This window comes from Desmodus rotundus, chromosome 2, assembly GCF_022682495.2.
Source record: "Desmodus rotundus isolate HL8 chromosome 2, HLdesRot8A.1, whole genome shotgun sequence".
NCBI classification, from domain to species: Eukaryota; Metazoa; Chordata; class Mammalia; order Chiroptera; family Phyllostomidae; genus Desmodus; species Desmodus rotundus.
The window spans coordinates 4,862,629-4,876,872 of NC_071388.1; the positions used below are offsets into that span (position 1 = coordinate 4,862,629).

The 14,244-nt window shown below is 42.8% G+C and overlaps 1 protein-coding gene across 6 annotated transcripts in view; it reads left to right on the forward strand.

Annotated features, from left to right (window-relative positions):
• TTC3 (tetratricopeptide repeat domain 3) overlaps positions 1 to 14,244 on the forward strand; it is a 107,075-nt gene that overhangs the window by 34,059 nt on the left and 58,772 nt on the right. For 3 of the 6 annotated variants that reach the window (XM_053916974.2, XM_053916977.2, XM_053916979.2), the window contains 7 exons: positions 4,936 to 5,098; positions 6,245 to 6,290; positions 7,117 to 7,237; positions 8,851 to 8,914; positions 11,126 to 11,180; positions 11,928 to 12,008; positions 14,100 to 14,184. In XM_053916974.2, coding sequence (XP_053772949.1) covers positions 4,936 to 5,098; positions 6,245 to 6,290; positions 7,117 to 7,237; positions 8,851 to 8,914; positions 11,126 to 11,180; positions 11,928 to 12,008; positions 14,100 to 14,184 — 615 coding nt within the window. The remainder of the gene's footprint in view (positions 1 to 4,935; positions 5,099 to 6,244; positions 6,291 to 7,116; positions 7,238 to 8,850; positions 8,915 to 11,125; positions 11,181 to 11,927; positions 12,009 to 14,099; positions 14,185 to 14,244) is intronic. The other 3 variants (XM_053916985.2, XM_053916981.2, XM_053916990.2) reach the window with 1 other exon arrangement.

The window sequence follows — 14,244 nt, forward strand, 5'->3', positions numbered from 1 at the left end:
ATTTGTGTAGTGTATGGAGAAGGTGCTATGACTGACTGAACAGGTCAAAAGTGGTTTGTGAAGTTTCGTGCTGGAGATTTCTCCCTGGACGATGCTGCATGGTTGGGCAGATCAGTTGAAGTTGATAGTGGTCAAATCAAGACATTAATTGAGAACAATCAACATTCTATCATGCGGGTGATAGCAGACATACTCAAAATATCCAAAATCAATAAAGTTACTGGTGAAAATGAAACACGTGTCTTTTATTTTAAGGAAAAAACCACACAGGCTTTTTGCTAACCCAACACAACTCCTAGTAAGTATTCAGGAAGTTCGGTAACTGTATATCTAGGTCATTTGTCACTTTTATTTTACTGGAAGGGAATGCTCATGGAAGGATGGGTTTAAAAAAGCAAAAGTAGACTGTCCAAGGTGCAGTCTTTACTTTTATAAGAATCCTTCTATTTAAGAATTCATTGTGAGCCTGAGCTTACTCAGTCATGTCTCCAGGATATAAGCCTATATGGGAAGGTACTCTGTCGATTTCTGTGTGAGGTTGGGCCATTTTTCCTTCCTTCTTTCTAGTTAGAGAAGACTGGTACATTGTCAACTCCCCTAAACATGCATTCAGGCTTCAGAGAGGCTTAGTCACTGTATCATAAAGAGTGAGCATTTTTATGGTGGAGTCAACAGGTAATTGTCGACATTTCTGTGTGAGTTACCTTTTGATGTTGTTTTATAGGACACAAACCAATAGTTTCACAAATGTTCTCAAGAACCTTTTAATTTTTAGGGGTGTATTTGGACTCTCTTGTTTGTGAGAGACAAAACCTAACCCAGATTTGGCCTCAGTAGAAAAGAGGATGCATCAGCTCACATAATCTGAAAATCCCAGGGGTCAGCTTCGGGCGTGATGGGATGCGGATCCCTACGTGCTTCTCTTTGTGTTTCTTAGCTGTGCTGCCCTGGTTGTCGGCGTCACTCTCAGTCTCTCTTCCGTTTCATTCTACCTCGGTCCCGCTGCTGTGTGCTCAGGTTCTGCAATGTCTGTGTTGTCACCCAGTGTGGTTCTCATCTTAAACGCTGCAGCTTTCACCTCTAGATTTCAATTTGAGTAGTTCTTACATGCTGCATGTCTTTACTTACATGTTCAGTCTTTCTTTTAGCTTCTTGAATGTATGGAATATTTTTATAATAACTTTTAATGTCCTTGTCTACTAATTCTCTCATGTGGGTCATTTCTAGGTTGTTTCAATTGACTCATTTTTCTCCTTACTATAGATCACATTTTCCTTTTCTGAATACCTCATAAGTTTTTTAAAGATTTTGTTTATTTTTAGAGAGAGGGGAAAGGAGGGAGGAACCGAGGGAGAGAAACACCAATGTGTGGTTTGCTCTTGCACAGCCCCTACCGGGGACCTGGACCACAACCCAGGCATGTGCCCTGACTGGGAATCCAACTGGTGACCCTTTGGTTCATAGGCTGGCACTCAATCTGCTGAGCCACACCAGCCAGGCACATACCTAATAAGTTTTGATTGGATGCCAGGCATTGTAATTTTCCTTGATATTTTTTGTATTTCTGTAAATATTTTTCAGCTTTGTTTTGGGATGTAGTAGTCACTCGGAAATAGTTTGCTTTCTTGGATTCTTGTTTTAAGCTTTGTTAGGTGGGACCATAGTGGTATTTGGTCTAGGGCTAATTTTTCCTGCATAACTGAAGCAAAGCTTCTGAGTACTCTACTTGATACTCCATGAATTACTGGTGTTTTCCACCCTGGTTGAGGGGAACAGGAAATGTTCCTGGCTCTGTGTGGGTGTGACTATTGTTTCCTCTTAGCTTTTCAGGTCATCTTTCTCTGGCTAGGGTAGTTGCCCCACATGCAGGTGCTGATTAGTACTCAGCCAGACTCAAGGGGGCCCTGTGACAATCTGGAGTTCTCAGTGCAGCTCTCCCCTCCCTGCCCCCCTGCCCTGAGAACTTGAGCTGCGTGACTTGCCTGGACTCCCGGCTCCGTTTCCTTAACTGAGACTGCAGTCTCTGCCTGGGTTCCTGCTCACTGGGCCATGGCTGAGCAACCCCACTGAGCAAGCAGGAGCAGGCCCAGAGCTTACTCGGTGTGTTTCTCTGCTGTCAGGGATCGCTCTCTGTTGTTGCCTGATATCCAGTGTCTCACAACCCTTTGTTTCACATATGTTGCTCATATATGTTGTTTATTTTAGGCAGGAGGGTAAATCCAATCCCTGTTCCTCCATCTGGAGCAGAAGTGGTAGTGTGTGGGCTCTCTTGGCTTCATTTTGAAAAAGACTTACCATGTAGTGGGAGGACCAAAGTGATATCCTCAATAGCTGTTAATTCTAGTGGAAAGAGAACATCTTCAGCATCTATACTGTGTACCCGAGGGATGCCTCAGACTTACTCTCCTTGAGCCCACCTGTGGATCCATCACTATAACCTGGGAAGTGGTGCATTTGGATTGGCCTGTTTCCTGGGTCACAGCTATGCTTGTACTCCACCATCATTGTCGGGGTGGGGCATGAGGTTGCCAGTCCTGCCATTACTGTGTAGAGAAGGGACATGGTGGCACTCCAGAGGAGGTGCTGGGCTGATGAACAATAGAGAATTTTTATGTATGTGATAGAGAATGAGGTAGTGTCAAAGAAGAGCAAGACTTTCTATTGTAATGGGATTCAAGTAACTCTCTAAAATAAAACTTTAGCAAAGAGATCCGAATAAAATTTCTCAACTGGCACCAATTACACTGGTTATAAGTTTAAAGAAAAGGACTCAGTAAAGGATGAGTAAGGTGGAGGGAAATGAGAATGAGATAAAGTGTTTTTTACAAATTTAAGCAGATATGGTTTATAATCTATCATAATTTCCTGTGCTGTGATTTTTTTTTTTTAAACGCAGTTATGGTCCTGCCTGGCATCGCTCAGTGGATTGAGTACTGGCCTGCGAACCAAGGGTGGTCAGTTCGATTCCCAGTTAGGGCACACGTCTGGGTTGCAGGCCAGGTCCCCAGTAGGGGATGCGCAAGAGGCAACCACACATTGATATGTCTCTCCCTTTCTTTCTCCCTCCCTTCCCCTCTCTCTAAAAAATAAATAAAACTTTAAAAAATGCAGTTATGTAAGCTTTCAAGTTGACATATGCCTGGGGGATAGGATTTTGGTCGTTTTTTTTTTTTTTAATTTTATTTATTTTTAGAGAGAGGAAGGGAGGGAGAAGAACATCAATGTGCGAGAGATACATCGATCGGTTGCCTCTCACAGGCCCACAACTGGGGACCTGGCCTGCGAGAACCAACAACCTTTTGATTCACAGGCCAGCACTCAGTCCACTGAGCAACACTAGTCAGGGCAGGATTTTGGTCTCACAGCATACCTGAGAGCTCTTTGTTATCTTACGCCTTTTGAGAAAGAGCAAAGTTTAACCAACTGCAACCTGAACTGACTCTTTGATCTGAGCCTCAATAGTCTGGCTACAGAACTCACTGGTTGGGTTGCTGCCCCAGAGCAGGGTTACACGCGCACGGAGTCTGCATAAACAGAGGTCCTTGTGGTGGTTTCTGGCTTTTCTTAGTGGAAAGCTTGTCTTCCTTAAAAAGGTCACTTATTCCCGATTTCATATTTTCTCATAGAATCAGAATGTTCTGTGTAAAAAGTGCAGTAAAGAGGAAAGAGCCCTGGGCCTGAAGTCATAAATAAGATCAGGGTTCTGTGGTTTGCCCCTCAGTAAGTGACATCGGTCCAGTTCCCAGCCTCTCACACTTAGAAGTCACTCTTCAAGTGGAGGTACTGTGTCTAAAATGGGAGTTCGGTTTGTGAGTAGCGAGCTGGAGGGGAGGCAGTTGAGTTGGCCCAGGTTTGGCAGTGTTAGCTTTCTAGGCTAAAAGATTCATGCTTGATATACAAGATTTCTCAAAATGTGTAAATGTGGCTGGCCAGCCAGGCCTGTAGTTCTGTAGCAAAAAAACAAAAAAGAACAAAAATCTCAATTTAAAAAAGAAAACTTGATTAAAAAACAAAACTTGATCATTGAATTAAGAGTAAATCAGTGGTTTTGGACCTTTTCTTTCTTAAAGCCAAGACCTGTTCTTAGAGGTAAAAGAATTATCATGTAGTGGGAGGGCCACAGTGATATCCTCAGTAGCTGTTAATTCTAGTGGAAAGAGAACACTAGTGATCACTAGAGAAATCTAGTGATTAAGAGAGCCCTGGCCAGGTAGCTCAGTTGATCAGAGCGTTGCTGATAAGTCCAAAGTTACAGGTTCGATCCCTGGTCAGGGCACACGCGAGAATCACCCAAAGGATGCATAAATACGTGGAGAACAAATCTCTCTCCCCCTCGCCCTCTCTCTTTCTAAAAAATCAATCCAAAAAAAAAAAAAAGCTGAATAAGAGAGTGATGGATAGAAGATGTAGCCGAGATTTACCTGAGCCCGTGCTCCTCTTCAGAGGGGTTGGAAAACTGCTACGTAAGCCAACTGTGCTTCCAGCTCTAAGGTTCTGTTGGTTTCCGAAGTGGAGGGAATGTGAGGACTTGGTGACTGTCACTGCCTTGAAATATTGTGAACAAATTTAAGTTATTTATATGAATGATTTTTATACTTTATTGGGCATAAAGTTATTTCATTCTTTCCTAGTAAAATATAATGAAGGTTGAATTTTTTCATTTGGAGAGGGTACACCAATCTCTCTTAAGCAAAAATACTGATCTCTAGTCAGCTGTTGAAAATTATTATGAATACTGTTATAACTATTCACTTAGATCATTTAGGTAATTTTATATCCTGAGAGGTATTAATACTTTTATTTATATTTCATTGATAGGGTTCTAATCTAACATTTTAAGTAACTAATCAGATTTCAAGCAAAATATTTTTTCTTATCTATTTCCTTTAACCTAAGCATATTTTTGAGAAAATTAAATTTATCTCTTTGGAACAGGGTCATTATCGTTATTGTGCTGCTCTTTCTATGCTGGGGGAGTATGACTGGGCCCTACAAGCAAACATTAAAGCTCAAAAACTCTGTAGAAATGACCCTGAGGGAATCAAGGATCTAATTCAGCAGCACGTAAAGTTACAAAAACAGATAGAAGACCTGCAAGGTATTTCACCTCAGATTCTTTCGGTTTCACGTAATTCCCTTTAAAACTCTTGAAGGTGGGTTTCTTGGGTGAATGGTGGACCATGAATCAATTTTCAGATGATTTGTACTTACTTTGTTATCTTGGTCGAGTCCCTTTGGCTTTTCATTTCCATCTGTATAGAACTATATCAGCATTATGTTCCATTAGGTAATTATAAATGATTTGCATTTTTATTTGAACATTTAGCAACAAATTATATGCTCTTGTGTAGAAAAATAGCGTTCTTGAAATTTGAAAATAAAATAAATCCTTTTTGAAACAAAAATGCTATAAAATTCTCCCCTTCACTGTTATGGTTATTTCCTGAAGAAAATTCCCTCCATGAGAGCTATTTGATGTATTTGCACCAAGTTCATGGCTGATTTTACGTGTATCTCAGGAATTTGCTGGGCGGCGTAGGAACGCCGTAGTTCCTGCTCTACACTCTCTGTGTAGGTGTCTGCTGTTTCTTCTTTTGGGTGTTGAATGTCTTATGAAGCTGAGTTGAGTGGTTCTGCTTCACTAGCAGATGTCATCCACCAACGATTGTAGGACTGTGAGCTCCTCGAAGACAGGTGCTGTGTCTGACTCACATTTACCGTATTTTGCTGTGTATAACGCACACCTTTATGCCCAAATTTTTGAGGGGAAAATAAAGCTGCACATTATACATGGGTTGTACCTGGAATACCTTGTACCTGTTCTTGTGTTTTGTAATTGTTTGTTAACATAAAATTTCTTGTACTATAATATATTCAAAAATAAATGCTAAATTTCCATTAGAATACAAAAAACAAGTATCTAAATATAAATAAAGTAATTAATTAATTAAAAATTAAAATGAAAGATCGTTTTCCTGAAAGTTTGGGCCAAAAACGTGGGTGTGCGCTGTACACGGCAAAATACGGTATTTATCGCCTCATGTAGTCAGTGATCCTCTCCAACAGGGTGTCAGCTGAGGTCTGTGTGCTAGTGCGTTGACATGATTGTCAAACCGAAAGCATTGCAAAATGTAAAATTGCTTAGGTTTACTTCTCAGTTCTCTGCATGTGCAAGTCTTTCAACGTAGGTGTTTGTGTTGCCAGTGCACTGATTACTAAGTGTGTGTGTGATTGATTTTTATAGGTGGAACATCAATTAGGAATCCACTTAAAGCCTGTTGTGAAAGCAGGTGAGTTCTATCCGTTCGATCAGTAGCTGCTCACTTGGAAAGACTTTGCCCTGCAAGTTTAAGAATCGTTACGGTTGATGCTTTAGTATCTAGTAGCAACCACAGTTAAGTCAGAGGTGAAAGGTGGTTTTTAAAGTGTCCCTGTGTAAGATCAGGTGACCTATGAATTGCCAAATTTGTTTTGCTGACTGTTTTGCTCAGCTATTTGTATATGTATATATTGGGAATCAGTAGCCTAAGTCTGTGGAAAAAGGGGTGAAATGTTAATGGAATGTTACTGTGTTTGAATGGGACCGGTTTGGGCCATTGGGGTCTTGGCAGCAGAGAGCAGGGGCACAGTCTGTGCCTTGTAACCCTTCACCTCTGCCCTGGAAACATCTGCCTCTGGACTCCCCACGCTCTTTCAAAGGCTGAGACTCTTCCTGCTGGAGATGGGCGGCAGGTAGACTGGAGTGCGCCTGCGGTACAGCCAGTAGCGTCCAGTGCTCTGCCCGTGTTACTTGGCGGTTATATAAGATTAAGCTTTTCCCCACATTCCTGAGATAATGAAGCTGATAAACTTAAAAGGAGAGTCACTTATTTTAATATTAGAAACCAGACTACATTTTTTGAGTTGTTTTTAATCTGAGTTTTTAATACCAAATGTAAAATAATATTTATGCATAAAGCCTACTCTCAGAGGTAGAGATCCTTTTTAAAACAATCTTATCTTGCTTTCAAGGAAAAAGGGCTCTAATTGCTGAAACCTGTTTCTTTGAAGGTTGACTTTTTAAAATGCATACTACTTCATAGAAATAAAAAGATTATTCCCTTTCTCTCCATTCAGGGCCGACACACCTAGTTCATCAACACCTGCGTTTAGTACTTCACTTAACTTTGTGGAAACCGAAGGAGATTCCAGGAAAACCAACCGCGAAATGGCAAGCGGTGGTCATCCAAATTCAAAGGTAAGCTCAGTGAAAAACTAAAAATAAAATTATTTCCAGCATAGATAGTCTCATATTTTTACAATAATATTTTGGTGATAATGTAAACTAAGTATTTTGTTGATATAAACCTTTTTTTTTGCCTATTGATATCAAGAGAATGATTCTTTTTAAAATTTCATTTATTTATTTTTAGAGAGAAGGGGAGGGAGAGAAACATTGTTGTGCGAGAGAAACTTTCATCAGTTGCCTATCACATGCCCCTAGTGGGGGGCGGGAGGTGCCTAGCCCACAACACTGGCATGTGCCCTGACTAGGAATCGAACTGGTGACCTTTCACTTTGCAGAACAATGCCCAACCCAGTGTGCCAGTGTGACTGAGGTGTGCCAGTCAGGGAGAGAATGATTCCTTTTTTTTTTTTTTTTGAGATTTTATTTATTTATTTATTTATTTTTAGAGAAGGGATGGGAGGGAGAAAGAGGGGGAGAGAAACATCAGTGTGTGGTTGCCTCTCGTGCACCCCTTACTGGGGACCTGGCGGCAACCCAGGCATGTGCCCTGACTGGAAATCGAACCAGCCACCTGTAGGTTCTCTGGCTGGCGCTCAATCCATTGAGCCATCCAGCCAGGGCAGAATGATTGTTTATAATAAATAATTGAGCTACCTTTTGTAACTACATAAAAATAGTATTTTATTGTCACAGAATTTTTTTTGCAGTCATGTGTATGTTTTTTAAATGTTTTTTTCTAAATTTCATTTTACTCTTGGGTGGTTCTCTTTGCCTTCCCTGTACATGTGTCTCAGTCAGTCACTTGGGAATGAGTGACTGGGGTCTGGTGGCCAAATCACCCCACCCCTTACAATGCTTTCAGGTTTTTCTTTTCCTTTTCTCTCTTCTTTTTTGCGATCTGCGTGGCTGCCTGCCCACCCACCCAGTGTGTGCTATGCTGGGCCTGGGAGGCACCCCACCTCCATCTGTGCCCAGGGTGTTTCCTCAGCCTCTGCTGCTCCTGCTGGTGGCCTGAGCTCTTGGCTCATGGCTGTGCTCAGCTGAACCTGGGTCTGGTGGCCTCTCAGGGAACCTGAGGCCTCTGGCCTGGCCCCGGGCCTGGCCCCGGGCTCCGTGTCCCCGAGGACCTGCACCTGAGTTTTGCTCCGAATTGCAGTGTACTCAGAACTCAGCAGATGTCACTGAGTCCACATTTATATTTCTCTCCAGGGCTGGGGGGAGGGGGACGGAATATGGTGTTTTGGGTTAGATGGGTACTAGGCAATGAGGGGAACCGAATTCTTTTGTTGTTAACAATGAAGACCTCAAAGAGGCTGTGCTCAGTTAGGGAGAGGAGCAGAGGGAAAGATGTGCCGGTAGTGAGTCCGTCCAGACGCTTCCTGAGCGACTGCCCTGTCTGGCCTCATGCTAGGTGTCAGGAATAGGATTGTCATTTGAGAATTTGTCATATCATACTCTCTTATCATTAGTTATGATTGTGTGTGTTTATTCATTTAGGCTTAACCAGCTACATGTTTTAGGTGCTTGAATAAATTCTAATCTATTTTATTTTTTATCTATTGAATTCTTAAGGGCTTTTCTTTTTTTTTTCAAAATCTCATTAATTTTATTTTCATGGGTAGGACGTAGATGACGCTTCGAACGCAGATGATTGCGACTGTCCTCCTGAATATTTGATGTCACCAAGTGAGTTTTTGCCTTATGCAAATTGCCTAAGTTAATGTAGTGTTGTCCAAACTTCTGTGCCCCAGAATTTGCACAAACAAGCCTCACTTATATCCGCTCCTGTTCTTTTACTTTGCACTGCTTCTCTGTTAAAACATGGAGTATTTATTTGAAATCGGTACTGAGTCCTTTCATATTATTTAATAAATCTAATTTTGGAACTCCAAATTAAAGTAATGGAAAGGAAGGATGAAGCCCTTTCTGGTTTGCTCTCTGATTTCCATTAGGCCAGTGCTCTTCGGCTTTCATATCATTATCTGCCCCAACCAAAGAGCGGGTTTAGCCGTTCTACCCCCCTCAGTGCCTCACTGTGACGCTCACCGTTGATCTGTTTATGACGGTACGTACGTCTCCGCTTTATGCGTGGGGTGGGAGGGCAAAAGTAGGTTTACAGTTGTGAGCACGAGAAACAATTTGTTCTTGGGTTACTATTTGTTAATTGGTGTATTATTTTTCGTGTGAACAACTGCAAACCTACTTTTGCCCCACTCTGGATGAAAAGGTGGATTTTCTTTTCATCTCCTAGTAGCCCTTACTAACCCTGCTGGGGGTGAGGGGCGTCCCCTCTGTTGAGAATGGATGCTTTAGGCCAGCTCTTGTTTATTTTAAACTGTGCCTGGTGCCTGTGTTTGTTTACGCATCTAGTCCGCAGGCAGACGGGGCAGGACCTCCCTGACTCCGCCTCACTGACAAGTGCAGGGGCCCAGTGGATACAGCCAGGTTTGATGGAAATCATTCTAAAGTGAATTGCATGCTTCCCCGCCTTTTAAAACAGAGTTTAAGAGAAGTCACATTTTCTTAATGACTAAAGGTTGTCGTTGTTACAAGTTATTTGTCTCCACTTTTCATGTGTTCTTTCTGGGGTTCTAACAGGGACCTGTGACCGTCTAGTTAGTGACTCTGTTGCCCTCTTCTCCTTTCTCGTTTGTTGGTTTTTTTGTTTTCTCTTCCGTGTTTTTGCTTCTGGGAGCCATTTCTCTGTTTTCTTAGGCTCCCGTGCCCATATCCAACTATGTAGTACTGGGCAATACTTCGGCAGAAATTACAAAGAGGGGACACTCAGGGGATTGCAGCTCTAATAGCACCTGAAAAGGCTTTGAGGATAAAACTTCTTTTTGAAAACAGCTTTTAATGTATCAGTATTTCTCAGGCTGTTATCACCCGACAGTACATTTAAATAAATAAATACTGCCCATACTTCAGCATCTACATTCAAAGAAATTGAGGTCCCAAAGTTAGGGTTAAGTAGTTCTGCCTTAGGTCACACAGCAGAAATCAAACTGGAACTCTTCTGCCTTTCTAGAAGCCTCTTTTGTTTTCTGAGGCCACCAAAACCAGCTCAGGCTCTCATCCCGTCCTCAGTGTGTGGCTCTGACTTGCCTGCGCAGTCTGTCCCCAAAGCTCCCCTCGATACACTGGCCCCTGCTGCTGTGCTCTCCTCTGCCCGTCTCTGCAGGCCTGTCTCCCCCCACAGTGCGCATGGGCTCGCTCCTGCTGCCAGCCCCTAAGGCTGAGCTCACCGAGCTGGGGAAGTGGAAGCACTGGGGCTGTCGAACCCCCCCAACCTGCCTCAGCCGCAGCCACTCCAACCTGGGTCCTGACCAAGCTCGCCGAGCCACATGGGTCTACTTAGCGTTTCTTAAAAGGAACTCCACCCTTGGGGTCTGGCCCACTTTGTCCGAATCCTGCTTGTTCCTTAAAACTCAACACAAATGCTGCCTCCTCACAAATGCTTTTCCCGACCCCTCCTGCCCCTCTGACTTCTCCCTCCTGTGAGTTCTGACAGCAGTTACTGTGAAATTAATTTGTCAGTAACAGCAGGGTGTCTTCTTTTCTTCTCAAGTGTGATTGCTGTTTAATTTCTGCAGTGACTATCTTTTCCTCCCATCTGATTGTAAACTACCTGAGAAGAGAAACTGTAGGCTGTCTCTGTGATAATACTAGTAATGATACTAATCTCCTCTAGGCCTACATAATAATACTAGTAATTTTATTGTCTGCATAGGCAAACGTCACCAGTAGCTTCTTTTTTGGCTTGTCTGTTTGTACTGTGCTCACGATATTGCTTCCTTTGCTATCTTATACAATTTACATATTTTAAAAATTATTTTACTTTCAGGCTCATAGATTTTCATGTCCAGATTTCAGGAACAAATACTTTTGTATTCACAGGTCAACCTCCAAGGCATAAAGGAAAAAAATCCCGAAACAATGAATCAGAGTTCAGGTATGTTTTTTATCTAAGGTTTTTTGTTTTTTCCCCTAATGTTCTCCTTCCAAGAAAAAAAGAAAAAGAAAAAAAATATCTTTGAAGTACTGGATACCTTTACATATGTGTATTATGTTAAGTAGTAAAATCCCTTTCAAATAGCAAAGGCCTGTTTTTTAGAGAGAGTCATTTGTGAGCAGAGAATTATGAATCTCGCTTGTTAATACTGATTTCTGAAAGTCATACATATATTCATTAGTATTAATTTTTTAAATTCCAAACTATGTGTTCATGCCCTGACCAGTGTGGCTTGTTGGTTGGGCGTTGTCCACCACAAAGCTAAAGGTCGCTGGTTCAATTCCTGGTCAAAGCACATGCCTGGGTTGCTGGCTCGGTCCCGGTCAGGGTGCATACGAGAAGCAGCCGATCGATGTTTTCTCGCACACTGATGTATCTCTCCCTCTCCTTGTCCCTCCCTTCCCTCTCTCTAAAAATAAATAAATAAAGTTTTTTAAAAATACGTGTTCATAAGAGGAAAAAATATTCAAAGAAATACAAAGTGGAAATTAGTCTCCTTCCTGCTCAGCGCATTTCACTGTTCACAGTTTCTTGGCCATGAGGAACCTTCTCTGCCTACACAGGCACAGGCATGTGTATAGTCGGAGGAAGGTATTTACTGATGAACCAGCCTGCATCTGTAAAATTAGTTCTACCAAACATCCCCCTAAAATTAACGGTGGGAACCCTTGCCACCTGTCTTTATAGTTCTCCCCCAGAACCTACAGAGATGTGGATTGATTGCGGAATGGACTTGTCCGTCTCACCGGGGACCCAGGAGTTTGTGAGGTTAGTGAAAAGGGAGGCTGGAGTGCCAAGCCAGCTGGGCCAGTTGTGCCGGCGTCGGTGTTCTCGTCGCTCCTGAAGGCTGGCCCCCTGATGGGGTCCTGGAGGAGAATGACATGACTGTCATAGTGCCGTCAGAGAAACAAGTAAAGCCCCATGTTTTAACAAAATGACCAGTTTTTAATGGACAAAGGAAGCAATATCGTGAGCATGGTACAAAGTAAATGCAAAGCAAGGACATGGAATATTGTGTGATTCTGTTATTTCATAGAAAAGTCCTGAGTCTTCCTCTTCACCTGGTGCTCCCCAGGAGAAACCAAAACCAAATACATGGTCGTACTTTGAATGTGTAGTTACAATCTTAACCTGTTTTGTTAAAGATAGATTGATTTTCCCGATACGGTGTTTCTGTTTTCAAACTGAAGGCTTCCTATTTGGTCACGTCTGTCTCACGGGGTTGTTTAATGATTAACGGGTGACCACGCGGAGCACGGCGAGCGCGGGATGCACAGGAACTGTGGTAACTGGTGTCGCCGTCACTTCCACTGCTGGCTGAACCATTTTGGTGGACCGCCTGCTTTCGTCTCCTCCCCCGCGCCTTGCGAATCTTCCCACACCAGGCCACCGGGGAAGACAGCCTTCGTTTTCATGGCTGTAGGACGTTTTACAGTATAGACGTGTATTTGGAGAAATTTCTGGAGTGGAATTGCCCTGTCAAAGGGGATGTGTAATTTTTAATTTTGATAGATGTTGTCGAATTGTCCTCCCAGAAGACTATCACTGTTGGACACTTTTACTAAGCTGTGAAAGGGTGTGGTGTAATGAAATATGTATTTGTTCTCTGTCCCTAGTCCCTGGCACAGACCTCTTAAAACCTTTGGAGTTTCCTGAGTGATAAGAGTGTCTTATTTTTCATAGCAAGCCCCTTTCCACCCTGTTTGAGTTTACACCAATGAGGTAACTCAAGGCTGGGGCCCTGCCTTCAGGATTGGGGCTGGTCACCAGAAAGACCAAGTATGCGATTGGAGGGTTGGATCTTTCAGCCCCACCCCTGGTCCCTGAGAAATTCAGGAACCGGGCTGGAAATTATTCCATTCACCAGTGCCCAGTAATTTAATCCTTCATGCCTGTGTAATGAAACCCCATTAAAAATCTCTAGACACTGGGGCTTGGGGAGCTTCTGGGTGGGTGAGCACATTGAGGTGCAGGGGAGGTGGCCCAGAGTAAGAGCTGTGCGTCACCCCACTCCCCCCATACCTTCCAACATGTCACGTTCTTCAGACTTTTATGAGTTACATCCTTTATAACAAACCGGTAATAGTAAGTATAATGCTTTCATGAGTTCTGAGTCACTCTAGGAAATTGTTAAACCTGAGCTGGGGTCATGGAAACCCCAGAGTTTGTAGTCAGCTGGGCAGGAGTGTGGGTGACCTGGGCACCCTGGTATGGCTGGTCTGCAGTGAAGGCAGTGTTGTCAGGCTGAGCCTTTAACCTGAGGGACCTGCGTGGGTCCCTCCTGTCAAAATTGAATTGAACTGCGCTGTAGACACAGCTGGTGGAGAATCAGTGTGGACAATGAGATGTATTCGGTGTCAAAACACCCACGTATTTGGTCTCAGAAAACAGCTAGGGCACCTGACTTTCTTACCCTCACCAGCGTTGGAATCAGACTTTCAGAAGCGGTTATGTCTTAATCTTAGGTTTTCCCCTGCAGTGGAGCATTGCAGTGTTTGGTGGCCCCATTTCTTGCTTCGGGACTCTGTCATTATTGATGACTGCAGTTGTGTAGTAACTTTGGGTGGTCAGTGCAAATTCCCCTTAGTTTATTTCTTTTTCAAAAGCTGTTCTTCCATGTCATCTTTATAATGAATTCTCTTGGCTCCCCCATCTCTAATTTTAAGGGATTTTTATTGAGATTTCATTGGATTTAAAAATTAATTGGGGGAGAAATGGCATCATAGTAATATTTTAGTTCAGGAGCTTGTGACTCTGCACTTACTCAGTGTTTAAAATGACCTTCAGTACATATACTTTTTCTCGTATAAGCAGACTGGTTTGTTTTAAAATAATCAGAACAGCACTTTCCCCTTTTAGCTCCAGTTCACAAGGGAGTTTACCAGCAGATTTGAAAACCCTTCTGGAGAGAGAGTTTTCTAAATCTTCCAGAGCTGCGCACCAGGTACGGGAAGGGCTTTTCTGATGGAAAAGCCAGACTCTGAACAACACGTTTTCACTAGAA